The sequence below is a fragment of the Capricornis sumatraensis genome, chromosome 9 (assembly GCF_032405125.1).
Source record: "Capricornis sumatraensis isolate serow.1 chromosome 9, serow.2, whole genome shotgun sequence".
NCBI classification, from domain to species: domain Eukaryota; kingdom Metazoa; phylum Chordata; class Mammalia; order Artiodactyla; family Bovidae; genus Capricornis; species Capricornis sumatraensis.
This window is the reverse complement of record NC_091077.1, coordinates 7717828-7745201: the sequence shown is the minus strand read 5'-3', so window position 1 is coordinate 7745201 and position 27374 is coordinate 7717828. Positions and strand designations below refer to the sequence as shown.

The 27374-nt window shown below is 55.9% G+C and overlaps 1 protein-coding gene across 1 annotated transcript in view; it reads left to right on the top strand.

The window, feature by feature from the left end:
* MYO9B (myosin IXB) overlaps positions 1-27374 on the top strand; it is an 88317-nt gene that overhangs the window by 53727 nt on the left and 7216 nt on the right. Inside the window, exons 11-31 of the mRNA XM_068981516.1 lie at positions 1637-1778; positions 2106-2310; positions 3609-3687; positions 6446-6559; positions 7920-7959; positions 9035-9157; positions 10587-10667; positions 12751-12861; positions 15300-15422; positions 16544-16693; positions 16777-16943; positions 17806-18711; positions 20161-20233; positions 20410-20528; positions 22896-23029; positions 23292-23482; positions 25298-25396; positions 25509-25682; positions 25794-25835; positions 26029-26140; positions 26973-27043. Of these exons, the coding sequence (XP_068837617.1) occupies positions 1637-1778; positions 2106-2310; positions 3609-3687; positions 6446-6559; positions 7920-7959; positions 9035-9157; positions 10587-10667; positions 12751-12861; positions 15300-15422; positions 16544-16693; positions 16777-16943; positions 17806-18711; positions 20161-20233; positions 20410-20528; positions 22896-23029; positions 23292-23482; positions 25298-25396; positions 25509-25682; positions 25794-25835; positions 26029-26140; positions 26973-27043 (3256 nt within the window). The remainder of the gene's footprint in view (positions 1-1636; positions 1779-2105; positions 2311-3608; positions 3688-6445; positions 6560-7919; positions 7960-9034; positions 9158-10586; positions 10668-12750; positions 12862-15299; positions 15423-16543; positions 16694-16776; positions 16944-17805; positions 18712-20160; positions 20234-20409; positions 20529-22895; positions 23030-23291; positions 23483-25297; positions 25397-25508; positions 25683-25793; positions 25836-26028; positions 26141-26972; positions 27044-27374) is intronic.

Below are 27374 nucleotides of genomic sequence, written 5' to 3'. Positions count from 1 at the left end.
GATCTTAGTTCCCCAACCGTGGATTGAACATGAGCCCTTGGTTGTGAAAGTACTGAGTCTTAACCACTGGAGTGCCAGTAAAGCCCCCCTAAAGAGCTCATCTTGACTTGACTGCATCCAAGGCCACATTCGCAGGTTCAGTGTGCCAGGGCGTAGACATGTTTTGAGGGTTTTGGGTTTCTTTTAACTGTGTCGGGTCCTAGCTGCAGCATGTGAGGTCTTTGGCGCATCCTGTGGGGTCTTTTGTTGAGGTGCACAGACTCTCGAGTTGTGGCTCCAGGGCTCAGTAGTTGCGGCACGTAGACTGAGTTGTTCCTCGGCACATGGGATCTTAGTTCCCAGTCCAGGGATGGAACCTGCATCTCCTGCATTGCAAGGTGGATCCTTATCCACTGGAAAGTCTTTTTATCAACAACTTTTATCAGGCCCCTCATTTGCTGCCAACGTCCCCTCAGGCCTGGGGTGAATAGGGCTCACCAACTGCCTCAAGCTGAGTCCCATCCAGGACAGACACATCCATTCTAGGCCAGAATCCAGGGAGAAAATGTTCAGATAAGGGAAGGAGCAGGGCACTTGGAAGGGTTAATTGTCCCTCCCAGCAAACTCCTCAGAGCCAAATCTGGGAAAGGCATGCAAGGCAGGGCCAGGCTGAGCCTGGTCGGATTTGTCTTTGTTTAAAATCTTGCTGTTTCAGGGGACCTCTCTGGCAGTCCAGTGGTTAAGACTCTGTGCTTCCAATGCAGGGGGCACAGGTTCAATCCCTGGTTGGGGAGCTAAGATCCCGCGTGCTTTGGGACACGGCCAAAAAATAAATAAAAATGGATGTCAAAAAAGAGAAAGTCCATGGTGAGCCAAAAAAAAAAAAAAATCAAGATTAAAAAAATAAAATCCTATTGTTTTAGTTCATCATGATTTTAGAGGGGCTTGGGGGGCATCAAATTGGATTTTCTGAAATAGCGTGTGAAGATGTTGCTTATTTCCACAGCTGAGTGAATGGGCCTCTTGCTCTCCACACCCTGCCCCTGGCAGTGATGTGCCCCTGGCAATGTGTGCCTCATAGCTACAGGGTCTCCCCCTCTATGCCCTGTTAAGCCATGAAACCCGGGCATCAGGGGTTCAGAGGCATACCTTGCTGCCCGAGTTTGCAGTGAGGCAGGGCGCAGGCTGGATGCCAAAGCTGGCTGCGGCATTTCCTTCCTGGGAGGCCAAAATAGCCAGATATAGCGGCTCCCTTAGTCAGGCCCCGCTCACCTCCCTGTTTCATCCAAATCCCAGCCCCTGCCTCTAACAGGGAGCATGGGCAAGACCCACTGCAAGAACAGCACCCAGCTACAGATGCACCTGAGACCAGAAGTCACCCCTGCCCTGGGATTATTCCAGGAACTGCCTGTGATGGGCCCCGGTCACGATCTTTCCTGGACCAGACTTTTACATGGGCCGGGGCCACTGGGGTGCCCTGCCTGTTTCAAGTGTGCTCCCCAGCCCTGAGGGCATCACTTTGCCCTCAGCCTTGTGCCCGGGCCACCGCAGCCCGAGCACCCGCCCGCCTCCTCCGCGGAAGGCCTATGACCTGCCAATACAGAGCAGGTGACCGGCTGCAGTTCCTGCAGTTAAAGGTCTCCCGTGCTCTTCCCAGCTTTCCGCATGCCACGAGCCAGACTCTGCTGGCCAAGTTCAAACAGCAGCACGAGGACAACAGGTACTTCCTCGGCACCCCCGTCATGGAGCCGGCCTTCATCATCCAGCACTTTGCAGGGAAGGTGAAATACCAGATCAAGGTACGTAGCCATCTGTCACCACTGTCAGTCAAGGTGCGCTCCGCTCGGGATGGGAATGGGACCCCTGGGTACCGTGGAGGTCCTTTCCTTCAGGCGCTTGCTCTGTGCCCCCTCTTTATTGCTTTTGCTTGGCAAGGCTCCAGGGCGCTCAGACCCAGTGTCAAACCCCTGGCCCTGCTTTCGAGGCCCCCATGGGCAGGAGCCCCCTCTCTGTCGTGGAGATGGGTCCCACTCCCCACCCAGCCTTTCCTGAGCTGACCCCAGGGCCTCAGCCAACGCTAGCAAGGGACCACCCCCCACCCTTCTTACCCATCGTCCCCACGCCAGGACTTCCGAGAGAAGAACATGGACTACATGAGGCCAGACATCGTGGCCCTCCTGCGGGGCAGTGACAGCTCCTACGTGCGGGAACTCATCGGCATGGACCCCGTGGCCGTGTTCCGCTGGGCGGTGCTCCGGGCTGCCATCCAGGCCATGGCTGTGCTCCGGGAGGCTGGGCGCCTGCGGGCCGAGAGAGCTGAAAAGGCTGCAGGTAGGAGGCTCCCTGTGTCACTGTCGAGGAGGAGGTGCTCAAAGTCCATTGCAGAGTGTAAAATTTCATCACATTTAGCACATTCCTGAGGTTGTGCAACCAGCACTTCTGTCTTGTTCCCCAAACGTTTTTTTTTTCTTTCGCACTAGTGATAAAGAACCTGCCTGCCAATACAGGAGATGTAAGAGATATGGGTTCAGTCCCTGGGTTGGGTAGGTCCCCCGGAGGAGGGCGTGGCAACCCACTCCAATGTTCTTGCCTGGAGAATCCCATGGACAGAGGAGCCTGGCAGCCTACAGTCCATGTGGTCACACAGAGTCATCCACACTGAGGCAACTTAGCACACAATAGTTCATTACAAGATACTGGCTGTAGTTCCCAGTGCTATATAGGAGGGCTTTGTGGTTTATCTCATATAGAACAGTTTGTATCTGCTAATCCCAAGCTCCTAATTTATCCCTCTCCCCATCCTGTCCCTTCAGTAACCGTAGGTTTGTTTTCTCTGTCTGTGAGTCTGCTTAGTATATCAGTTCATCTGTGTTATTTTTTCTGATGCCACATATAGGTGATACCGTATAAAATCTGTCTTTATTTGACGTAACTGCGTTTGGTATGATCACCTTTAGGCCCGCCCATGTAGCTGCACACAGCATTGTTGCCTGCTTTTTCATGGCTGAGTCATATTTCATTGTGTAGTTATACCCTGTCTTCCCTATCCATTCATCTGCTGATAGATATGTAGGTTGCTTTCATGTCTTGGGTATCGTAAATTAGCCCCCAAGCCTTTTGATCTTGCAAAACAGAAGATTTGTAGCGGGATATATAATTTAACCTGCCCATCCTCACAAGGCAAGAAGGTGTGTTCCTGTTTTTCTGTGAGAACAGGCTGACACCCAGAAGGGCTGAGTGACTCTCCCAGGATCACTCAGCTCCAGATACCAGCCCCAGGGTTCCATTTTAGGAAGGGTGGCATGTCGGTTAAAGGAGGATTGAAAGGTTAAAGCCACTACATTGAGATGGTACCGTTTGGGCCACACAGGGTGGGCAGGGTGGGCTGGCCATGGGGGCGGGCAGCATGTGCAAAGGTCCTGGGGCATCTGTTTTAGGAAATAGATGGTGCTGTTTGGGGGGGAAATGGAACATTTCATGGTTCCCTGTTGTGCCCAAATTTGAGTGTCAGCGCCTCCCCCCGCCCGCCCCCTCTCTTTTTTTTTTTTCCAATCGGGTTGAAGTTAAGAAGCCCTTCAGCTCCAAGCAGCACTCACCTCAAAACTGCATGTGCTCTGTCCCCCCAGCAGGTCTGGACAGCTCTGGTGCCCAAGGTCACCTGGGAGAACTACAGAGAGGAGCCAGCACCCCGCCAGAAAAACTGTACCGGTGAGCGAGATCTTGATTTGTCCCAGCCGGAGCCTGTAGGCAGCCGGTTGTTTAAAACGGTGCCAGAAACCCGACACCCTGAACCCAGGTCAGGGTTGACCTGAATAAGGAACCCGGCAGCCACTTAAATCAGAAACACCCAGACGCAGCGGCATCTGGTGGCCGCATTTCTGCACACAGAGAGGCCAACCTTGTACATCATCTGTTTGAGGGGATGTGGGCAGCTTAGTTTACAAAGGATCCTTTTCAGGGCCTGTTGTGACCGTTGGCGGGCGGGGCCGAAAGGCTGCTGGTCTCGCAGAGCAGCAAGCTTGATGTAAGAGCACTTCCTCCCTTAGCCTGACCAGGATGTCCCAAACCCCGGTCTGCTAAGTTACTTTACTCTCAATCAGAAACACAGACGCGTTGTTGCCTCTAAGATGACATGGGGTGTTCTGTGGCTGCCTAGTGATGGTCAGGGTTCCTCCAGATACCCCAGTTGGTACTGAGTGTAAAAGTGAGCAGGCTTGTGCTCCTAGGAAGGCGGGGTATAAAAGGTCATGCTCGATAGCCATCTGAGGCCATGGCAAAGCCAGGGCAGGGACCCTTCAGGCAGCTTGCGAGAGCCAAGCCAGGCAGACTACACTGAGAAGGGGCTAGTTGGACCAGACAAGGCAAGCAGTGTGTGCTGACCTGGGGGACAGCTGGTGCGAAGGCCCCGGGGCAGCAGAGCCCCCAAGCTCTTTCTTAAGACTCAGCAAAATTCCCAAGGAGCCAGCCCCTAAATTTTGAAACATGAAAAAGTCATTTTGTTTTTTGAGCACTTTGTAAGAAAACCCCCCTCAAGAGGTTCATGAAAGCTTATGTGTGGAGTTAAAGATAGCTCCTAGGTAAGTGATCCTGTGCCATTTGTCTGAAGGCAGTGTGTCATTTTCCTCCTTTTGAAAAGATACATTTTGATTTTTTTTCTTCTAATTGAAGGATAATTGCTTTACAGTATTGTATTGGTTTCTGCCAAACATCAACACGAATCAGCCATAGGTATGCTTGTGTCCCCTCCCTCTTGATAAAAAGATGTGGTTGTTTTTCTTTTTTTTTTAAAGATGCATTTGTAAATCAGCTTTTTCACCCCAAAGAAGGCGAAAAAGAAAAACACTGCCCCGTATTTCAGAGTGGCCCCTGACCCACTCGGTCTCCCCAAGGCCTGGCCCTGGGGCTACAGGTCTCACCCGCAAAAGCACATTTAGTTTATACAGATTCTCCCTTTCAGCTGCTCAATGCTAGATTTCTCATTTGACGGCTCTGAGGAGTTCGATATTAACGCTTTTGAAGACATCATTGCTTTCTATGAAAGCAAGAAGTAAGTAGAAGCAAGGGCCTTGGAACCCGAGACCAGGGAGGCACGCCCTGAGAAGCCATCATCCCAAGGCGCTCAGCACAGCGTTCAGAGCCAGAAGAGAGGGGGTCAGCAAGCCAGGGGGCGCTCTCGCCAGATTTGGCCTAATCAGGGGGGTGTGGGCTGAAGCCAGGGGCTTCATCGTCATGGTAGGGAGCAGGCGCTGCACTGGCCACTCAGGGTGCAGAGGTGACATGTGGCGCCTCTGTTTTCTTTGCTTGGTGCCTCCCTGGAGGGTGAGGGAGCAGAGGTGAGTGCGGCCATCCGGCCCTGGGCATGGTGCATGGAGCACAGGCAAGGGGCTGCCGCTCGGGGTCTTCCCAGGCCAACTGCTCAGGGCTTAAACATGTATTCGGGTAACTGCAATGAAGAAGTGTTTTTTTAATCTTTTTATTTACTTACCAGTTCTTAGTTGCAACATGTAGGAGCTAGTTCCTTGACCAGGGATCAAACCTGGACCCCTTGCATTGGGAGCGTGGAGTCTTAGTCCCTGGACCACCAGGGAAGTCCCTTGGAATGAGGAAATTTTTTTAAAAAGAGAGACAGACTCCCAGATCATCCTGCAGTCATCACGCCCTCATTTCTAGACATTCTGCCCTAGACATTTGTTATCAAGACATTGTTCGCGAACGTCCCGTTTTCAGCGCATTCGATTTTTGTTCCTCAGCCATTGTCATTCTCACCTAAAATGTACACTCAGCCCTAAACCCACGGACCCAGAACACAGTTAATAAGATTGAATGCTGGGGGTAAATGTCTTCAGCTAGAGCTTCACCCTTGGGCCTCTGCCGGGCCACGCTGTGGTGGGGCCATCCTGGGTGCTGCAAGGAGTGGGGCAGCCTCCCTGGCCCCCACCTCCAGAAGCCAGTCAAGCCCCCACCCCAGTCGGAACAGCCAAGCACCACCCCAGTTGTAACCCCTGTGTGAGTTGCACTTCATTCCTCCCAAGGCATTTCTCGAAGCCGACAGGAGGCAGACAGGGAGCCACAGAAGCATCACGAGAAGCCCACCCGCTGCTCCCCACAGAGCCCTCCCGGGCCTCCTGTTCTCAGTGACCCCTGGGTGCTTCTTATAGACTCCCACAGGCTCAAACACGAGGTCTTTCCCAGTGATCTGAGATGCCAGGTTGCAAATTCCATTCAGCCCCACGTGTCTCCAGCCCCTCCCTAACCACCGGAGGAGGGCGGCGCCTCCTTGGGGTGGCCGAACCCTGACTTCTCCATGCAGGAGGGAGTGGCAGCAGCCTTCAGACCTTCCCCAGGTTGCATGTTTTGGCTCCAGTGGCCTGGAGACGGTCCCGACCGTGCCAGGGACCCTGAGGTGGCGGGCCCACTGCTCTAACTCCGTCTTCTCTCTGTCACTGCACCCCCTCCCCTCCCCCAGCGATTTGCATGACCAAATCATCCGGAGTATCAAAGGATTGCCCTGGCAGGGTGACGACCCCCGTAAGCTTCTCCAGTCCCTCAATCGGCTCCAGAAACCCCGCACCTTCATCCCGTGAGTCCCCCCCAAGGTTGTGGGCACCCCCTCTCCCCAACAAGTGCAACGAGCGCCTCCCCGCCCCAGACACCCCCCCGCCCCCCGCCTACAGGGGCTTCCCATGACATTGAATGAGCCGCTGCCCGTGCCGCGCTGTCTTGTGGTCCTGTCCTCACGCCGCCGTCGCTAAGTGGCCCTCGGCATACTCCCGCCCTAGTGTCTGCACCCCAACCCGAATCCTCGTCAGCCCCCCAGTGTCCAGCACAGCTTCCCAGCAATGCTCCTGCCACGAAGCAGCTGATTTTATTCCCCAAAACCTGCCGAGCAAGGCTCGCTTCCCCCCAGCCCAGCCTTTGTCACTATGAGCTTATAAAGAAGCCTCAGAGGCAGGGTGTGCAATCTTGAGGACCTCTGCGCATCCCATGACCCTGCTTTGTGGGTGTGATGCGGTAGAAAGGGCCGGAAGCCACACAGATGAGATTTGGGACCCCCCCCCATCACTGTTTGACCTGAGTGCGGTGAGCATTCACCCTCTGTCTGCAAAGCAGGGGTGACAGTTTCCATACCCTCCTACCCAGCAGGCAGCCACCTCAACCAGTGGGCACCAGCAGCTGCTTAGGGCTCAGGCCACCGAGAACAAAGCTTGTGCCTGCAGTGATGCCTGTTTGCAAAGTCATTTTTATGATGCCTCGTTCCACCCCACGGGGACAAATGTGAAACGACGCAAAGAGCCTCGGAGCCAAGCCTCTGGCAGATCCGCAGGGAACCATTTCCTCAGTGGGTCTTAGAAACTGCCCAGGCTGCAATTTTTTAAAAAATCTTTTCTTGTCTGCAAGATTCCATAAAGTGTCTACGAATGTGTGGGCGCTCCCCACTCCCTTGGCCAAAAAGATCAGCTTTCGTTTTTTAACCTTCTGCCAATTCAAGTCTATAAGGCACCCATACACCCAGGCCCTATCTCAGTTCTTTGAGAGACAGACCCCTGACCTGGCCACGAGGGCAGGGGCTCCAGAAGGGTCTTCAGACCGCTTTAATGGTTCCCAACACCTAGCAAGTAGAGCTGGGACACCTGGTAGGCTCAGAGCTGCATGGGGCCCCTCGAAGCCCCCTTTGGGACATCTCACTGTCATTCTGTGAGATCCACCAGATCCCCCCAGACACCCAGGGGCCCCTGCCACCTCAGGGGCAGCCGCTGGCCCAGTGAGGCAGGTGTGCACAGTCCTGGCGAGGCGGCGGCCTCGTTGCACTTGTGCCTCCGGACTCTGTCGCTCTCTCTGTTCTCGCTCCATCTAACCCGCAAGGCGTGGCTTGCTGAACTAACCCAGAGCCAGACACTGTGTTCCTTCTGTTCACAAAACCATTTTTAATATTTTGACAGGAAAAGTAAAGGTATCAAACAAAAGCAGATCATTCCAAAGGTAAACACACACAATACCGCCCAACACCGCCTCACGAGCAGCTGGCTCGCGTCCTGTTTCCAGAAAGTGGGTTGGGGCGGGGGCTTTTACCTTCTCGAGCTTCTCTAATTCCTTCTCTTTCCTTCCCTCTCCCCTTTCCCCTCTGAAAAACTATCTCCTGTTGAAATGACACAGAGGGGTCTTTGTTTGGGGTTTCTAGAAGCAGGGCCTATGATGTGGTCTTGGCACAAGTGGTGTACAGCGGGGAACTCCCAGGGGAAACCTGAGGTCGGGGAGGGCAGGAAGTGGGCTCAGCCGGATCCCAGGGAACCCAGGAGTGGCAGCCGTACCACAGAGCTTATCTCACCAAGAGGCGATGGGACCCTCCTGTCATGTCCCCATGTTGGGTGTCTTTAGCTGCAAGCCAACCCCAAGAGGGTGGGATGGGCCTTGTCACCTCCTGGGCATCCAGGGAGACAAGGCCTGTCAGCCAGGGTGGTCCTGTTGGGAAGGGGGCAGCTGTGCGTTGCTGGCAGCCTAGACCCCAGCAGCCAGCCTTGGGTCAGGTGCACCCAAGCACCCTGTCTAGTCTGCGCGTACAGCGTGCTGAGGGATTCTGAAATTAGAGAGAGCGACTGCTCAGTCCACTTGGTCTAGCCAACAGGTGGGACAGCACTAAGGCCCCCCACCTTGTATTGACAGTGAGGGCTGGCCCACAGGAAGCCTGGCCGGATGAGCACTCACAGCAATGTGGGGTGCTCGGCGTGCCTCGAGCTGCACAGAGGGAAGCCAGCACTCCGCAGCTCTTGGTTTCTGGGCACTCAGGCCACAGGCGGGCGTGATCAGCCCTCTAGGCTGCGGCACCCTCCTAGGTGCCGCCTAGGTCGCAGCTCAGGCTCAGCCCCCAGTCAGGTCACCAGCGCTGCCCACCAGGCCCTCCTGCCCCAACCCCGTCTCTGACAGCACAGCCCCCAGACTGAGCCTAAGAGCTGCCACCCCAGGGGGGCATTATCCTGGCTCTGGGGCAGCACAAGATGCTTCCCAGTGCCCCCTGGGGCTTTGGGAGGGCAGGCCAGACCCTGTGATTCTGTCCTAGAACCTGCTGGACTCCAAATCCCTGAAGCTGATTATCAGTATGACCCTGCACGACCGCACCACCAAGTCCCTGCTACACCTGCACAAGAAGAAGAAGCCGCCCAGCATCAGTGCCCAGTTCCAGGTGGGCGGCCCGGCGGGGTGGGGGGGTCGCTGAGCTCTGCCTGACACTCACGTGGCTGGGCCAAAACTCGCCCAGCACAGGGCACTTCTCGTCCCCAGCGTTCTGACTGCAGCACCGTTTGCCATTTGGGGTGGGGTCATTCTCCACAGTGAGGGCCATGCAGTGTGTTGTGGGCCATTGAGCAACATTGCTGGCCTCCACCCACCCGATGCTGGTAGCGTTGTCCAGACATGACTACCGAAACGTCTCCAGATAGTGCCAAGGCTCCCTGGGGGAACACAGTCACCCTTGAGCCACCATCTTGAAAGAGTCATGAGTCAGCGTGTGAGTTAATGTGAACACTGCACTGTGGCCTGAGATCACATTTCCCTGTTTGCCCTGGTTGCCAGGAAGCTCAGGGACACGTTTTTCTTTCTTTCAGTGGGGTCCAGTGGCCAATGAGGGCTTCCCTGGTGGCTCAGTGGTAAAGAATCTGCCTGCCAATGCAGGAGATGCAGGTTCAATCCCTGGGTCAGGAAGATCCCCTGGAGGAGGAAATGGCCACCCACTCCAGTGTTCTTGCCTGGAAAATCCCACGGACAGAGGAGCCCAGTGGGCTGCAGTCATTGGGGTCGCAGGAGTCGGACATGAGTTAGCAACTAAACAACAGATGGCCGCAGGCTCTCACCATTAACTTTTCTGTTCCTTCCCATTCTCCACAATCTAAGTCTTTTGTTTCCACTTCAGCTTTTATGTGTGTATGTATATATATATATATAATACATCATTTAGAAACTCCCACAGTGCCCTTTCGGAAATAGCAGGCCAGAGACCAAAATCACTGCAACCATGATCCCTTCTGAGGCTGACTATTTTTTTTTCAATCAGAGAATTTAACATATGGAACTGGTTAAACAGGTACTAGAGGACTGAAAAGGCAGAAGGGGAACAGAGAGAGACCATTGAGACAGTAACCATGGGCAGGAGCTTGTACTTCTAAGGCTGAAGGAACAAAAGGAACAGTTTGGGATTCTTAGAATTTAGGCACTTGGAAGTGAGGCCCTGCAGAGCTCAACCTCTGATAAGAGGGTGGCCGCCAGCTGGTGCTGACATTTCCGTGGGGGCAGGAGGAGACGGGTTCTGTTACTAACCAGGGTTCCTGGCCTCCTTTGACATGTGATTTAAATCCCTAGAAAGAGTCAGTCTGATCCCACCACCTTCCCCGCCCTTTTAACCTGAGACAGAGACATGGCAGCCCTCGGCCATGGGGACCCACAGCTCCCTTGGGGGCCCTCTGGGTTAGCATAGCCTCCTGCTGCAACCTCCCCTGTCCCCTGCCAGCACAGATACACCCCCGCTGCTGCAGGAAGGTGACCGGATCCCCTTCCCTTGAAGGACGTGCCCCCGAGGGGGTCCCAGCCCAACACCTCCCCCCCGTCTCTCTCCTCAGACTTCCCTGAATAAGCTCCTGGAGGCACTGGGGAAGGCAGAGCCCTTCTTCATCCGCTGCATTCGCTCCAACGCTGAGAAGGTGAGGGGCTCCCCCAGCTCCGGGGAGGCGAAAGCCAAGCCCGGGTCCGGAGACCGGCAGGCAGTGTTACTGTGTGTCTAGGGGTGGGGGAGTGCTGGGAGTCAGGTGGGTTGGTCAGGAGAGTGTCCACCTGGAGGAAGCAAGTGTCCACACAGGTTCCAAGGACTGGAAGAAGCTGGTTCTGCTATCAGCCATGGTTCCCGGCCTCGTTGGACACGTATTTCAAAAGTGTGCTCTAGCTATCCGGGGGTGGCAGGGATCAGCAGGAGACAGCCGGGGCCATGTAGTGACCAGCCAGGAATAGAGACATCCTCTGGAACATGGGGGATTCCCCAGTGGCGCAGCGGTAGAGAATCCACCTGCAATGCAAGAAACCCAGGTTCGATCCCTGGATCGGGAAGATCCCCTGGAGGAGGGCATGGCAACCCCCTGCAGTATTCTAGCTTGGAGAATCCCATGGACAGAGGAGCCTGGCGGGCTACAGTCCATGGGGTCGCAAAGAGTCAGACATGACTGAAGCAACTGAGTACACATATGCTGGAACATGGAGGGGCCCCAGAGAAAGCTGGCTTGAGGACAGACAGGTCAGGGTGTTCTTCAGATATATCCCCAAAGCAGTCAGCGCAGAAAATGTGCCAGATGGGAGAGGTTGAGGTCAGAAAACAGGAGCCCAGAGCCTGATGCTTATCCTGAACTTCCTGGGAGGACAGAGCACCAGAGGGGCCCCAGCAGCCAGTTCAGCCCCTGCTGCCAGGCTTTCTTCACCCCAGAGGTCCACTGGCGATTCTGTGCCCTCAAGAACTTTGCGGGAGCCATTCAGGACCTGGGCTATCTCCCGTGCATGAGCAGATCTCTGAGCAAGGACATCCTGGTGACTGTTCACCCACACTCTGTCTCTGCTCTTCCTGTTTCTGTTCCTCTTCCCTGCTCCTGGGATGTTCTGCTAACCTCCAGAGCCCAGCTTGGCCCTGCCAGGTGCCAAGGCTTCCGTCACCAGGCGAGGACCTGGACTCAGGCTGTCTCCTCCTCCCCCACCCATTCCTGGTCCCCCAGCGACGACATCTCGGAGGTTTCTGTCCCCACCCCCACCTTCCACCAGCTGCAGAATCAGGCCCACCTGCTCCACCTGTTTGGATTTTGCCTCGACATTGGACAGCTCAGAAGACACTCCACCAACACCTGCTCTGGGCAGGAGCCATGCTCGTGGCCTATTCTTTGCTGTTGCGCATCTGTCCTGTGCTCCTTAGGGTTCTGAGGAGCATTCTCTCCAGTCTTGGAGAGCCCACCAGATACCAGAAGCCCCTCCTACCCTGTCATGACATCCCTCGCCTCATGCCCTTCCCTTCCCTCCCTCCACTTAAAATAACACGCACCAGCGTGGTGTCCAGGCCCCCGAGCTCTGGGCTGAACGCTCACTGAACCCACCTCATTTCAGCCTCTCCTCCCCCTCACCCCCAACCCTCTAGCAGCAAGCACCTCCCTGCTGTCTGTGGCTTGGGCTCCCCTTTCCCCTCTGGGTCTTCACCTGGCTGCTTCCTGCCCTCCTCCCCTGCCTGTCCTCTTCTCAGCTCTCAAGGCGTGGTCCAGGGTCCCCCCTCCTGTAACACCTCCCACGGCCCAGCCATGTGTTCTTTCTGCTAGATCCCCAGTACTCGTCCTGATCCCTGGCACGGGGTACGAGTTCAACACAGGTTTGGGAAGGGGCCTTTAGGAAATAAATCTTTGCACCAAGTTATCTTCAGTTAGGCAGTGAGAAGTAGTATCTGTCTCCCAGACAGCAGGGAATAGAGCAGATCAGATGCCATGTTTCCTAGAAGAGACGAATGCCTCAGCTATCACTGCTGAGCAGCCCCACCTCTTTATTTCAAAAAGCATGACTGAGGCAAAGAAAAAAACCAGGTGCCCGCAGCTGCCAGGCTGGGGACAATTCCCAGACCAGCCCCAGCCCATGGGTGTGTGCTGACTGCATCCGTATCTATAGTCCAGAGGGATGGCAGTCACATGGGAATCAGCACCTCCTCCCAGGGCTGCCTGTCCCTAGCCACCTGCATACGTCTTCCCTGACCGCTCAATCGCATTTCAGAAAGAGCTGTGTTTCGATGATGAGCTGGTGCTGCAGCAGCTGCGCTACACAGGCATGTTGGAGACTGTGCGGATTCGGAGGTCAGGCTACAGCGCCAAGTACACGTTTCAGGTAGGATACACTCATGCACGCGTATGGCTATCTGGGACACTGGCCACCTCCAGAGAGAACACTTCTCTGGAGCCTGAGCCTGGCAGGTTACTTTCCATCAGGGTTTCTCCACCCTGATACTAATCCCCGAGTAGGGAAAATCCCCTGGAGAAGGAAATGGCAATCGACTCCAGTATTCTTGCCTGGGAAATCTCATGGACAGATGAGCCTGGCGGGCTGAAGTCCATGGGGGTCTACAAAAAAGTTGGACATGACTAAGCGACTAACAACAGTAACCGTTGGTATTTATACCAGATCATTCTCTCTCATAGTTGGGGGGTGGGGGCCTAGTTCCTCACAGGAGGCTTGTTAAACCAAACAGGGAAGAGGGAATCACACAAGCAGATCCCTCTGTAACTTGGCCCTTTATTGAGCATTTTCTGTAATAGGCACTTTTTTTTTCTTTCTCCAATCTTTACTTTTTTCTTAATATATATATTTTATTGAAATATAGTTGACTTACAGTGTTTCAGGTACACAGCAAGGTGATTCAGTTATACGTATGCTGCTGCTAAGTCACTTCAGTCGTGTCTGATTCTGTGCAACCCCATAGACGGCAGCCCACCAGGCTCCCCCATCCCTGGGATTCTCCAGGCAAGAACACTGGAGTGGGTTGCCATTTCCTTCTCCAATGCATGAAAGTGAAAAGTGAAAGTGAAGTCACTCAGTCGTGTCTGACTCTTAGCGACCTCATGGACTGCAGCCTACCAGGCTCTTCCACCCAGGCAAGAGTACTAGAGTGAGTTGCCATTGCCTTCTCCAAGTTATACGTATACACATATTTTTCAGATTATTTTCCATTACAGGTTATTACAAGATATTGACTTGTCTCTGTGCTTGTAATAGACACTTTTATACCCAGCTCTTTTATTCTGCCAGCCAGCTGCAAGGGGGCCCTGGTTCCAGTTTTCCCAATATGGAAACTGAGACCCAAGGAAATGACTTCAGGGTCCCTGGGCTTTCTAGAAACCAGAGAATCACTAGTAACACCAAACTGGTGAAGATGAAATTTCAACAGATTTTCAACTATGTCATCATTGACGGTTGGGGCTGGGTCATGCTCTGTGGGGAGAAGGCAATGGCACCCCACTCCAGTACTCTTGCCTGGAAAATCCGGTGGACAGAGGAGCCTGGTAGGCTGCAGTCCGTGGGGTCACACAGAGTCGGGCATGACTGAGCAACTTCACTTTCACTTTTCACTTTCATGCATTGGAGAGGGAAATGGCAGCCCACTCCAGTGTTCTTGCCTGGAGAATCCCAGGGACGGGGGAGCCTGGTGGGCTGCCGTCTATGGGGTTGCACAGAGTCGGACACGACTGAAGTGACTTAGCAGCAGCAGCAGTATGCTCTGTGATGTGGGCCACCCTGTGCACCATTGCGTATTGAATAGCATCCCTGACCTCCACCCATAAGATGCCAGGAACACTATTCCCCTGAGTTCTAACAACCCAAGGTGTCTCCATTTAACACCAAACATCCCCCGGGGTTAGCATAGCCCAGGTGGAGAACCCTTGGCTTATGCGGGGAGCTGGCAGCAGCTGTGTAGTGCTTGAGTGAGCACTGAGCCTGAACCTAGAGGTGGAAGCCCCTGGTCCCCATTCCAGCTTTACCTGCGTGGCCTCAGGTACATGGCTTCATTGTGGCGTGCCTCCCTCTTCTCATCCTCAGAAACAGGAATATCATCTTTCTGATCTGCATAAACAGGAAAGGCAAATTGCCGAAAAGGGAGAAAATGCTGGTGTGTTTCACTCATGATTGGCTATTAAAAATTCAGCATAACTGTTTACTTAAAAGGGCATACCAGGACTTCTCTGATGGTCCAGTGGTTAAGACTCCATGCTCCCAATGCCCGGGCACAGGTTTGTTCCCTGATTGGGGACATAGCATCTCACATGCTGCACAGCGTGGCCAAAAAAAGGTCAGGGGGCATACCTTGGGAATTTTCCTTGTGGTCCAGTAGTTAGGATGCTGCTTTTCTACTGCAGGGAATGCGGATTCAATCCCTGGTCGGGAAACTTAGATCCCACATGCCATGCAGTGGAAAAAAAAAAAGCATACTTCCAGCTATGGTTCAGCCCTCTAATGAATCACAGACTGTGAGCCCCCCACAGTCAACTTCATCTTCTGGCTCTCCCCCAACAACGCCAGCAGCCAGCAGGTCCTCGTGATGATGGTCACTCTCCCACTGACTGAAAGATCCAGTGCTCCATGTCTGCGACAGTCTTTCTTAAGCTTCAGACTATTTCAGAAAGTCCCAGATCTTAGTTTTGTCAACACTATTCATATCAATCCAAGTTGTGGCTTCGGAAACGCCTTGACCGGGGAGTTGCTAGAGCCCTGTTCTTTGTGGTGGCAGAAACCCTCATGTAGATTCTCCTTTCTTACCCAAAATCACCCAGGATTTCACGGAGCAGTTCCAGGTGCTTCTCCCGAAGAATGCCCAGCCCTGCAGGGAGGTCATCTCTGCCCTGCTGGAGAAGATGGACATAGACAAGAGGAGCTACCAGATCGGCAAGACCAAGGTCCGCAATCGCAGCCCTCGGAGGGCCCTGGCACCCATGCCTTCCACTCCACACGGGGTCCTTGCACAGCCCACGCCACTCCCTGGAAAATAAGGGGTCTGCTGAGGAAGTACATTTCTTGGGGTGCAGCACGTTATTTCTTCCTGGAAGGCAGAGGGACAGACCTAAGGTGTGGGGCTCAGGCATCAGTTCCTCAGTTTCTCATTTGTAGGCTAGGAACTATCATACCATAGCACAGAGCGTTCAAGGGACTGGTCAGTAACCTTTGTGATGTCTCACAGCTCCCCAGCAAGTTAGTCACGTAGAGTTACCAGGTGACCCAGCAGTTCCTCTGCTAGATATAAACCCAAAAGAACTGAAAACGTGCAAACAAATCCTAGTACGTGTGCATTCATAGCGGCACAGTTCCAGTCACAATTGCCAAAGGTTAGAAATAGCCCGTGTGTCCATGAGCAGATGATGAATAAATAAAACGTGGGCCATTCACATAGTGGAATCTTATTCAGCTCTGATATACACTTACGTGGATGAACCTTGAAAATGTTATGCTGAGTGGAAGAAGCCAGGCACGAAAGGTCCTCTGGTGTATGATCCAGTTTATATGAAATGTCCAAAACAGGTAAATCGATAAAAACGGAAAGCTGGGGCTTCCCTGGTAGTCCAGTGGTTAAGACTCTGCACTTCCAGTGGAAGGGATGCAGGTTCAGTCCTGGTTTGGGGACTAAGATCCAACATGCTGTGTGATGTGACCCCCCCCAAAAAAATTTTAAAAATAAGACAGCAGATTAGGGGTTGCCAGGGGCTGAGGGAAGGGGATTAGGAAGTGACTACTAATGGATATGGAGTTTCCCCTGGGAGTGATGACATGTTTCATAGCTGGATAGAGGTGACCGCTGCACAATAGCTTGAAAATACTAAATGCCACCAAATTATTCACTTTAAATGGTTCATTTTATGTTCTGGGAATTCTATCTCAACATGTATTTTTTTAAAAAAAACTTCCTCTTCGTCAGGTCAGTAGTCAGTACACCAGCTCGGTCTCGCTCACTGCCGAGTGGGCAGAGCAGACCTGAGTACAGGGGTGCTGGAGGCTCGCCGACCCTTCCTGTGCCCGCCCCCAGGTCTTTCTGAAGGAGACCGAGCGGCAGGCCCTGCAGGAGACCCTGCACCGGGAGGTCGTGCGGAAGATCCTGCTGCTGCAGAGCTGGTTCCGGATGGTGCTGGAGCGCAGGCACTTCCTGCAGACGCGGCGGGCGGCCATCACGATCCAGGTGCCAAGGGGACCCACGGGGCGGGTGGCGAGGCTGGCCGGGGCCACGCGCACCCAGCCCCTGAACGCCCCCTCCACTCTCAGGCCTGCTGGCGGTCCTACCGCGTCCGCCGGGCACTGGAGAGGACGCAGGCGGCCGTGTTCCTCCAGGCCGCATGGAGGGGCTACCGGCAGCGGGCAGCCTACCGGCGCCAGAGACAGAGCATCATCCGCCTCCAGAGTCTCTGCCGGGGGCACCTGCAGCGCAAGAGGTGAGCAGAATGGGACCAAGCACCCCCCACCCAACCCCCCAGAACATTCCACCCACTCAACATTCAAACGCTACCTGAGATACCACCTGGCCGGTACAGCTGTCAGGATGTCCCTGTCTGGATGCAAGGAGGCTGAGGAGGGGCTGGCAGGTGGCACCTGTGGCAACCCCAGATCACCATTGGTAGCCCTTAGTCTCTGCTAGAGGATCCCCCCTTCTCCCACTGCACCTGCCCACCCCAGCCACTGAGCAGAACCACCTGGGCTCAGAGGGTCCAGGCCACCGGGACCAACCCTCAGGGGGCCCCCCTGTCCCCACTCACAGGGAGTCCACCAGGCCAGGGGCTCCAGAGGAGTTCAGGGAGTTCCGAACAGATCCCTCCTGCAGCAAACCTAATAAAGGTCCCCCGACCCTGATGGCTCAGATGGTAAAGAATTTGCCTGCAATGCAGGAGACTAGGTTCAATCCCTCGGTCAGGAAGGTCCCCTGGAGAAAGAGATGGCTACCCACTCCAGTATTCTTGCCTGGAGAATCCCATGGACAGAGGAGCCTGGCGGGCTACAGTCCATGGGGTACAGTCCATAGAGTCAGACCCGACTGAGCAACCAGCACTTTTCACTTTTTTCACTGAACCCATTAGGCAGCAGTGCCCATGACAACACGAGGCTATTCCCTGTCTCCCCCTTTTCCTGGCTAAGGATGGGGCCATCTTTCAAGAAGCATCTCTGGGGGCCAGGGTCTCACCTCTTGGCAGAGGGGGAGCCTGGCCCCCCAGCCCTGTACCTGCAGGTGGAACAGGGTTCCCCAGCGCCCTGGGTGGATTTGCTCCTGAACCCACCTCCTTTCCTCCCCCGCCCCACCAGCTTCAGCCAGATGGTGGAGGAGAAGCAGAAAGCTGAAGAGAAGGAGAGGGAAGCCGAGCAAGCTGCGAAGGAGGAAACCGCTGAGGCCGAGCTGGCCCAGGCAGCTGGCCCAGAGCCTGAGCGGGGCCTAGAACCCTCCACGGAGGGCGAGCCTTTGGACCTGGAGCCCGAGGTATGGCCCAATGATGGGGCTCCCCCAGCCGAGAGCTGCCAACCTGAGAAGGAGGTCCCGAGCGTGGAGAAGGCGCCCCCAACTCAGAAACACGCGGGTGAAGGTCGCGAGAAAGTGCCCCGCAGCCGAGAGAAGCGTGAGTCACGGCGACAGCGGGGGCTGGAGCACGTGAAGCTCCAGAACAAGCACATCCAGTCCTGCAAGGACGAGCACACCCTCAGAGAACTTTCTGGAAAGGCTGTCCCAGGGTCAGAGGAGAGCCTCCCGGAAGACACAAAGGAGGGCAGGGAAGATGAAAGCCCTTCAGATGCCAGGACTGAGATGGAGATGGCAGCCCCCAAGAAGCAGCCTCAGGTGCCCCGACAGGCCCCGCCGAGCAGCCCGGACTCAGGAGAAGCCCAGGCCGGGAGCCCCAGGCCCAGCCACGAGGAACGACCCACCAGCCTGGCCCTGGACACCAGGGTCACCGTGCTGGGTCCCAGTGCCACCCCGGAGACCCCCAAGGACAAGAGCAAGCCAGGGGTCAGCCCCAGGGCCCAGGACAGGCCCGACAGTCCTGGAGGCTCCACACAGATTCAGCGGTACCGGGACCCTGACGCTGAGCGGCTGGCCAACGCCGTGGAGCTATGGCGGGGCAAAAAGCTGATGACCATGGGCAGCAACACCATGCTGAGTCAGTCCCTGGACCTCAGCGAGCGGCACCGGGCCGTGGGGGCCACCCTCACACCCACAGAGTAAGCCTGCACCCTCCTTTGTCCGAGCGAGGGCTGGGGGTGCTGGGGAAGTGGGGGTGGCTGTACAGCCATGCACAGCCTCGTACATCTCAGAAACACGTGCGGTTCAGTGCCCGAGAGCCGACACCAGGTGGGCAGCAGCCCCAGGGAAGCAGGGTGCCGGAAGGAAGGTTGGGAAAGACGAAGCCCCTGCCCAAATGATCGCTATTCACACAGAAAGCCTGCAGCCTGGTGGGGCGTGGCCCCTCGGGTTGAGGCTCCCCCAGCTCCAGCCTGGTGGGGCGTGGCCCCTCGGGTTGAGGTTCCCCCAGCTCCAGCCTGGTGGGGGGTGGCCCCTCGGGTTGAGGTTCCCCCAGCTCCAGCCTGGTGGGGGGTGGCCCCTCGGGTTGAGGTTCCCCCAGCTCCAGCCTGGTGGGGCGTGGCCCCTCAGGTTGAGGCTCCCCCAGCTCCATCTCTGTGGGGGGTGGCCCCTCAGGTTGAGGTTCCCCCAGCTCCAGCCTTGTGGGGGGTGGCCCCTCGGATTGAGGTTCCCCCAGCTCCAGCCTTGTGGGGGGTGGCCCCTCGGGTTGAGGTTCCCCCCTCTGCAGCTTGCCTGGGCCTCAGTTTCCTCATCAACGGGTGGGGGTGATTGCGTGCATGCACCTAGAGGTTGCAGGAGCGGCTCTCGACACACTTGGACCCCTTCTTCTCCTTATTCATTTGCTAAGTTGTGGCCATTTCTTCACGACCCCATGGACTGCACCTCGTCGGGCTTCCGTGTCCTTCACCGTCTCCCAGAGTTTGCTCGAACTCATGTCCATTGAGTCGGTGATGCCATCCAACCATCTCATCCTCCATCGCCCCCTTCTCCTCCTGCCCTTCGTCTTTCCCAGCTTCAGGGTCTTTTCCAATGCTTTGGCTCTTCACGTCACATGGCTCCAAAGTATTGGAGCTTCAGTATCAGTCCTTCCAGTGAATATCCAAGGTTGATTTCCTTTAAGATTGACTGGATCAGTCTCCTTGCAGTCCAAGGGACTCTCAGGAGTCTTCTTGAACACCACAGTTCAAAAGCATCCATGCTTCAGTCCTCAGCCTTCTTTATGGTCCAACTGTCACATCCATATGTGACTACTGGAAAAACTGTAGACCCTGGACCCCTAGTAAGCTAAATATCAGTGACTCCAAGACCCAGCCCCTTGTCGCAGAGGCTGGCTTCTCCGAAGGAAAGAAGAGGTGGAGGAAGACACAGACCTTCTGCCAGGACAGGCTTTCTTGGCCCTGGGATGACAGGCCTCTGGGGCCGGCCCCATCTCTGTGGTGGGGGCCGTCCTGAACCCCATGAGGTACAGAGCAGCATCCCCGGTTTCCACCCACCAGATGCAGGAGCACCACCCCTCCCCCAGGCCCGACAGCCCCAAACGTCTCCTGCTCCCCCTGGTCAGTAAAAGCCGCATTTCTGTGATCTCACAGGGAGAGGCGCGTCTCCTTTTCCGCGAGTGACGTCTCCAAGCTCCTCCTGTCCCCATCCCAGACCAAGACTCAGGTAAAGCTTCAGGCGGCGGTTCCCACCCCTGAGGGTCCAAGCCCACTTCCATCTCCGCTGCCCTGGCACCACCAGAAGCGAACGGTGGATAGAAGGCACGGCGGCACCGGGGGAATCCCTGCTTTCCCTCTAGCGAGGCCGCCTGCCTCTGCTCACCCAGCCCCGCTCCCCTACAGCCTTCTGCAGAAACAGATGGGGAGCCCACCACAAAGAAGCTGGCCATCCAGAAAAAGAAGTCGGCCGACGCAGCCTCAGGGACGGACGCCAGCCTGTCCCCAGGCTCTGCCGAGTCTAAGTAGGTGTAGGGTTTGGGGGGAGGGGGGCTTGGGTACACCCAGCATGTCTGGGGCCTTCAGGCCCACAGCGGTCTCATCTCCTAAGCCAGTCCTGCTCTGGCCACTGCTGCTTTTTTTGGCCACTTGGTTTGCAGGCTCTTAGTGGACTGACCGGGGATTGACTCTGACCCCTCAGCAGCGAAGGTGCCAAGTCCTCACCACTGGACTGCCAGGGAATTCCCATAAGCCAGTTACACTTAGGAAGCTCAGTTGGGGGGCATTTACTTGGCAGTTCCATGAAGAGAAACCCACATGGAGCACAGACTGTTGCCACATCGGGGTGAAATGATTCCCACTGAAGCCTGGAGACAGTGTGGGCCACCCGCCCTGAGGCCACAGGCAGTGTCCTTTGGCCATTTATGGAGTCATTCCAGGGCTTCCCAGGTTGCACCAGTGGTAAAGAACCCACCTGTTAATGGAGGAGACATAAGAGACTCAGGCTCAATCCCTGGGTCGGGAAGATCCCGTGGAGGAGGGCGTGGCAACCCACTCCAATATTCTTGCCCCGAGAATCCCATGCACAGAGGAACCTGGTGGGCTCCAGTCCATAGGGTTGCAGAGTCAGACACAACCAAAGCGAGTCAGCACGCACGAACGGAATCATTACTAGCTCCCAGCACCCCCACCCCCATGTCAGGGAACCCTCCAGGTCTTTGAATTGCAAAATCTGGGTTACAGCTTTATCCCCAAAAAGCCCCTTCCACAGAGATGTAGGTGGTTCACAGAGCAGAGAGGTTGGGCCCTGGGACTGGGGAGCTTTGATCCAAACACTGAATGCGAGCCTGAGAATAGTGAGGAGTGGACTGCAGTGGGAAGAGAGAGCCCCCGACTCTGGGGAGACCCCCACCGCCAAAACAAAGTACAGGAAACAGGGACACTTCAAACAGGAACTTACTCTCTCATTTTTCTGGAGGCCAGAAGTGTGAAATCAGGGCGTGGGCAGGGCCATGTGTTCCTCCAAAGAATCTCAAGGAGGGACCCCTCCTTGCCTCTTCCCGCTTCTGGGGGCGGCAGGCACTCCTCGGCTTGTGGCTGCACCCCCTACCCCAGTCTCAGCCTCCATCTTCAAGTGACACTCTTCTCCTCTCCCGTTTCTTCTTTTTTTTTTTCTGGCTGCGCTGGGTCTCGGTTGCTATGCGCAGGCTCAGTAGTTGCGGTGCATGGGCTTAGTTGCCATGAGGCATGTGAGATCTTAGTTCCCCAACCAGGGATCGAACCTGTGTCCCCCGCATTGGAAGGCAGATTATTTACCACTGAGCCACCAGGGAAGTCCCTCTCTGTCTCTTATGAAGACAGCTTGTCACTGACTCTAGAGCCCATATGGGGAGTCCAGGATGACTCGGGATCTTAAGAGCCGTTGTTCAGTGTCTTAGTCCATGTAGGCCTCTGTAACAAAACACTACAGACTGAGCTGGAGGCTGGAAGTCTAAGATCAAGGTGCCATCAGATTTGGTCTATGGCTCATAGAGGCCTTTTCACAGCGTCCTCACACGGAGGAAGTGGCAAGGGAGCTCTCTGGGGTCTCTTAAAAGGGAACTAATCCCATTAATGAGGGCGCCACCCTCGTCACCTAATTACCTCCCAAACTATCACAGCATCCCTCTCACCATCACACTGGGAGTTAGGCTTCAGTGTACAGATTTAGGAGGACACATTCAGTCCATAGCACGTGGTCATATCTGTAAAGACCCTTTTCCCAGATGAGGTCATGCTCATAAGCCCTGAGGGCTAGCGCATGAACAGCTCTTTGGCGAGTGGTCATCATTCACCCCATCACACATCCAGCATCCACAGTATATGATTTTGGGTTTATTCTTTGAGTCCCCCAACGGAAACCTTGTGCCTATAAAAATATCTTGGGGGAGGGAGGAGAGGGGGATTTCTCTTTTTCTCTGGCTGTGCAGGCTCTTTGCTGTGGCACATGACCTTCCCTAGTTGTGGCTCAAGGGCTGCCTAGCATGAGGGCTCTGTAGCTGCAGCGAGTGGGCTCAGCTGCCCTGAGGCATGCAGGATCTTGGTTCCCCAACCAGGGACAGAACCCACATCCCCCGCACTTAAAGGCAGATTCGTAACCACTGGCCCACCAGGGAAGTCCCCAGTTTTCTTTACGCGTGAAAATGGGGTCACACTGTGACATCTGCTCGGTATCTCTTCACCCGACTCCCCTGTCAGTTCACACAAACCAACCTTATTTGTAATGGGATCCCCTGCCAGTGGTAGCCAGTGAAAGGGCTATTTCTCATTAACAGCAGGTTGACCCTTCCTTTGGCCTCAAATCTGCCTTCATTTCCTGAGACTTAAGCAGAGCCCCCTATTTTCTCCTATAGATCCGCGTTTAAGAGACTTTTCCTTCACAAGAACAAGGATAAGAAATTCAGCCCGGAGGGTGGAGAAGAGACAGAGGGCGCCATCCCCGGGCAAGCCATCCTGGAAGCCGCCACCACAAAGAAGAATCTAGAAGGTTGGTGACTCCCAGATTCAGAGACGGAGAGCAGAGCCCCTGGGTCCACTGAGGGTCGTCCCAGGCAGGGACCTGAGTCAGCTGTGGGCCAGCCCTGGTCACACGGTTTCAGGCTGGTCCCCATCCCCAGAGGCACTTTTTGGCTACAGAACTCAGTGTGCGGGGCGTGGGAGCCCTAGTTCCCCATGCTGGTGACCGCTTCCTCCCCAGAAACCCACCACGCCTACCAGCCTCTCCTGCCCCCTTCCCTCCCCGCCTCCAGTCCCCTCCGGCCACCAGCACCCTTATGCCACAGGTGAGAAGCACCCCAAGGAGCCAGGAGGCAAAGGGAAGAAGAACCGAAACCTCAAGATTGGCAAAATCACAGTGTCAGAGAAGTGGCGAGAGTCCGTGTTCCGCCAGATCACCAACGCCAATGAGCTCAAGTACCTGGATGAATTCCTGCTCAACAAGGTGGGCGGTGGGGGCCCTGGGCTGGGAACGCTGGGGGCGGGGGCCCCACGCAGAGCGGCCCCAGACCAAAGCCCTTATCGTGTGGGGACAGAAAGGCCAGGTCCGTGGTTCTAACACATAGAAGGTTCTGGAGATTACATGCTTCTGTCTGTGTTTGGCATCTGCTGGTTTTCTACAAAACCCAGCTAGGATTCCCATGAGATCACTTGTAGCCTGCAGTCGTCCTGTTCTGTACACATACTGACACACCGGCAAATGTGTGCCTTACTACAAGGCCTGCACAGAGTGTGAGGAGCCAGTCATACCCGAAGCGTCTGATTCCGGGACCTAGCACCACCTTTCACCCGCTGAAGTCGTCCAGAGTACACGGGCGTGTCACGTGGGCTGGGCGCCCGGCAGATGCATCTATTTCTGCAGTCCCTGCCCAGAGTGCTTGAGCTCTGCCGATTGCAGACACTCGGTTTGCTGTCTCACGGCGCCCCTTGGGGGCAGTTTCCTGTTTTCTCCGAGTGAGGAAGCACTGGCCTCCAGAATAACCTTCTAAGTGGAACAGCAGACACACAAGTGCCACCAGGCTGTTCCTAGGCCCTGTGGCCTTTCCTCGCCCTACCACGCAACTGCAGTTGATTGTGCACAAATTACTTTATCTAGAACACTTTTGGGGACCTCCCTGGTGGTCCAGCAATTATGACACTGAGCTCCTGCTGCAGGGGGCCCGGGTGCAATCCCTGGTCAGGGAGCTAGATCCCACACGCCACAACTAAAACCCAGCTTGCGTGCATGCTCGATTGTGTGCGACACTCTGCAACCCCGTGGACTGTCGCCCACCAATCTCTGTCCAGGGAATTTTCCAGGCAAGAGTGGGTAGCCATTTCCTTTTCCCAGGGATCTTCCCAACTCAGGGATCCAAGCCAATTCTCTTACATCTCCTAAATTGCAGGTGGATTCTTTACCACTGAGCCACCTAGGAAGCCCCCAAGACCCAGCACAGGCAAATTAATTAATTTAAAAAAAAAAAATTTTTTTTTTTACAAAATGCATTCAGTTCAAGGCAATGATTGAGCACTTACTGTGTACTAGAGGGGCTTCCCAGGTGGCGCTAGTGGTAAAGAACCCACCTGCCAGTGCAGGAGGTGTAAGAGATGAGGGCTGCATACTTGAGTCAGGAAGATCCCTTGGAGGAGGGCGTGGCAACCCACTCCAGTATTCTTGCTTGGAGAATCCCATGGGCAGAGGAGCCTGGCGGGCTACAGTCCATGGGGTCGCAATTGACTTGACTTAGTCACGTGTGCAGTAAAGGTGAAATCAGGTGTGTTCACACCTCAGTTTCAGGCAGCCCCACAGCCAACAGAGCAGCATTTGAGAGCTTCAGAGGGGGCCATCAGGCTGATAGGAACAGTAGAGGGCTAAGACACCCATCAAAGGGGGAGGCATCTTGAAATGATCAGGCTATGTGAGGCAGCCCCAGGCCTGGGCTGTGGCCAGGAGTGAGCACCTGTGCCGGGCAGCAGGAAGGGCCCCGTTAAACCAGGGTTTCTCAGCCAGAGCTGAGTCTGCCCCTAGGGGACACTTGGCAACATCTGCAGATGGTTTTGGTTCTCACAACTGGGAAGTGTTCCCAGCACCGAGCTGGGGAAGCCAAGATTGCTGCTCAACACCCACAGTAAGTGATCCCAGAGAGACCAGGGTTGACAGGAGGGCCCGAATAGCTCCCAGGGGAGCCAGGGAAGGACCTGGGACAGGGCAGAGCGGTGACCACCCAGACGCCTGGCTCCAGGCAACGCGGGGTCAGCGGGTCTCTCCCTCCCTCTCCAGGTGAATGACCTGCGTTCCCAGAAGACTGCCATTGAAAGCTTATTCATCGAAGCCACCGAGAAGTTCCGGAGCCACCTCAAGACCATGTACTCCTTGCCCGTACGTGCAGCCCAGCCCCGGGGAGGGGCCCCGAGGCTGCCCTCACCCCTCCCCAGCCCGGACGCCGCCATCCGTCCGTCCTACGGGAGGGTCACAGCCTGCCTTCCCACAGAACGGGGAGATCCACGTGGGCTACAAGGACCTCATGGAGAACTACCAGATCGTCGTGAACAACCTGGCAGCCGAGCGCGGCGAGAAGGACACCAACCTGGTCCTCAACCTCTTCCAGTCACTGCTGGACGAGTTCACCCGTGGGTACACCAGGAACGACTTCGAGCCTCCCAAGGTGGGTGCAGCCGCTCTGGGTGCGGGAAGGTCCCTGGGCCGGCACGTCACTGGGGAGGGGGAGTATCCCCAGGGGGCCCCACGCAGACCTGGCCTTTGTGCTCTCTCACAGCAGAGCAAAGCTCAGAAGAAAAAGCGGAAGCAGGAACGCGCTGTGAGTATGTGTGTTCTTGCGTGCATGGGGCTGTGTGTGTGTGCACGCACGCACGTACCCAGGGAAGCATGCGTTTTCCCACCCAGCCCTAAGGGATCCCCATCCTGAGATGCCATGGGAGGCGTCCCCACCAAGTGGCGCCCCGGTGCCTCCGGGGGTCCACCTGCCCACGTGGCCCCCCCCGCCCCCGCAGGTCCTGCAGCACAATGGGCACGTGTTCGTCAGCTACCAAGTGAGCATCCCCCAGTCCTGTGAGCAGTGCCTCTCCTACATCTGGCTCATGGACAAGGCCCTGCTCTGCAGCGGTGAGTGCGCCTCCCCTGCCCCCTGCCCCGCCGCACCCCCTGGCCTACCCCCAGACACCCGCCCCACACCGTCTGACCCCCGACTGCATCCCCAGCCCCTCGCTGTGGGGCTTCACCCCAGCTACAGGGCCAGTCTTTTCAGAACACCGCCCCCGGACGTCCCCAGTGGTCCACTGTTTAAGACTCCGCCTTTCCAATGCAGGGGGCACAGGTTTGATCTCTGGTCAGGGAAGTTCCAGAAACCACAGGATGTGGCCAAAAATAAATACACAGAAAAAAAGAACAGTGCCCCTCACCACAGGGCAGTGAGGCCGCGCCTCACCCATTCATACCCCACCGCTACTGTCGTGCTGGGCCAGAGGCCAGTCCTCAGCTGACCCCAAGGCCTCCCCCAGCTCCCTAGCCAGGTCCGCTTGAGCCATATTTGTTTTTGTTGCCCTCCTCATGTGCCAGGCAAAGCCAGTCCCCACAGGGGCCCTGAGAGACAAGTGCAGCCCAGAATGACCCAGCTGGCCCCCAGTCGGGCAGCCAGGAGGTGACCAAGCCTGAGTGGGAACCCAGCCATCCCCTGGAAACCCAGGCCGGGTCAGACAGGCCTCTAGCACATCTGTCTTCCTGCCAGAACCAGTCAGGGCTGGCTTTCCTTCCAGGCCAGGGTAATTTTCTCTCCCCTCAGCCCGTGTGAGGAGCAGCCTGCCACCTCACGTCCATAATAAATGCCCAGGTGGTTGTCATTGTCCCGAGACCCCGGGACAGGCAGCCGCGGGACCCCGAGTCCCTGAGGCACTGTTGGTGACCACCCTCTCCCGCCACCCCCGCCATGACCTCCTAGTGTGCAAAACCACCTGCCACAAGAAGTGTGTGTACAAGATTCAGACCTGCTCCATCATGTGCTGGAAGAAGGTGAGCCTGCCGAGGCTGGGAACTTTCCAGAACACCCGAGGGAGGCCATCCTGAGAGATGTGGGGGAGAGGCTGGCCATCAGGCTGGAGCGCAGAGCTGGCGGCGGGGGGCAGGTCCTGTCAGCCCCCGGGGCCCCCCCAAAGCTGGGGGCGGGCTTGTGTGTGCATCTCAGACCCCAGCCCCATTCCCCCGCCACCAGGGGCAGGGAGACCCCCTCCCCTGCACACAGGGGCGGTGGGGTCCTCAGTGCTGCGCTGCAGCACTTCACTTAGAGACCCCTTGCCAGCGACCATCAAGGGACCTCCACAGCCCAGCACCTCTGGCAGGTCTG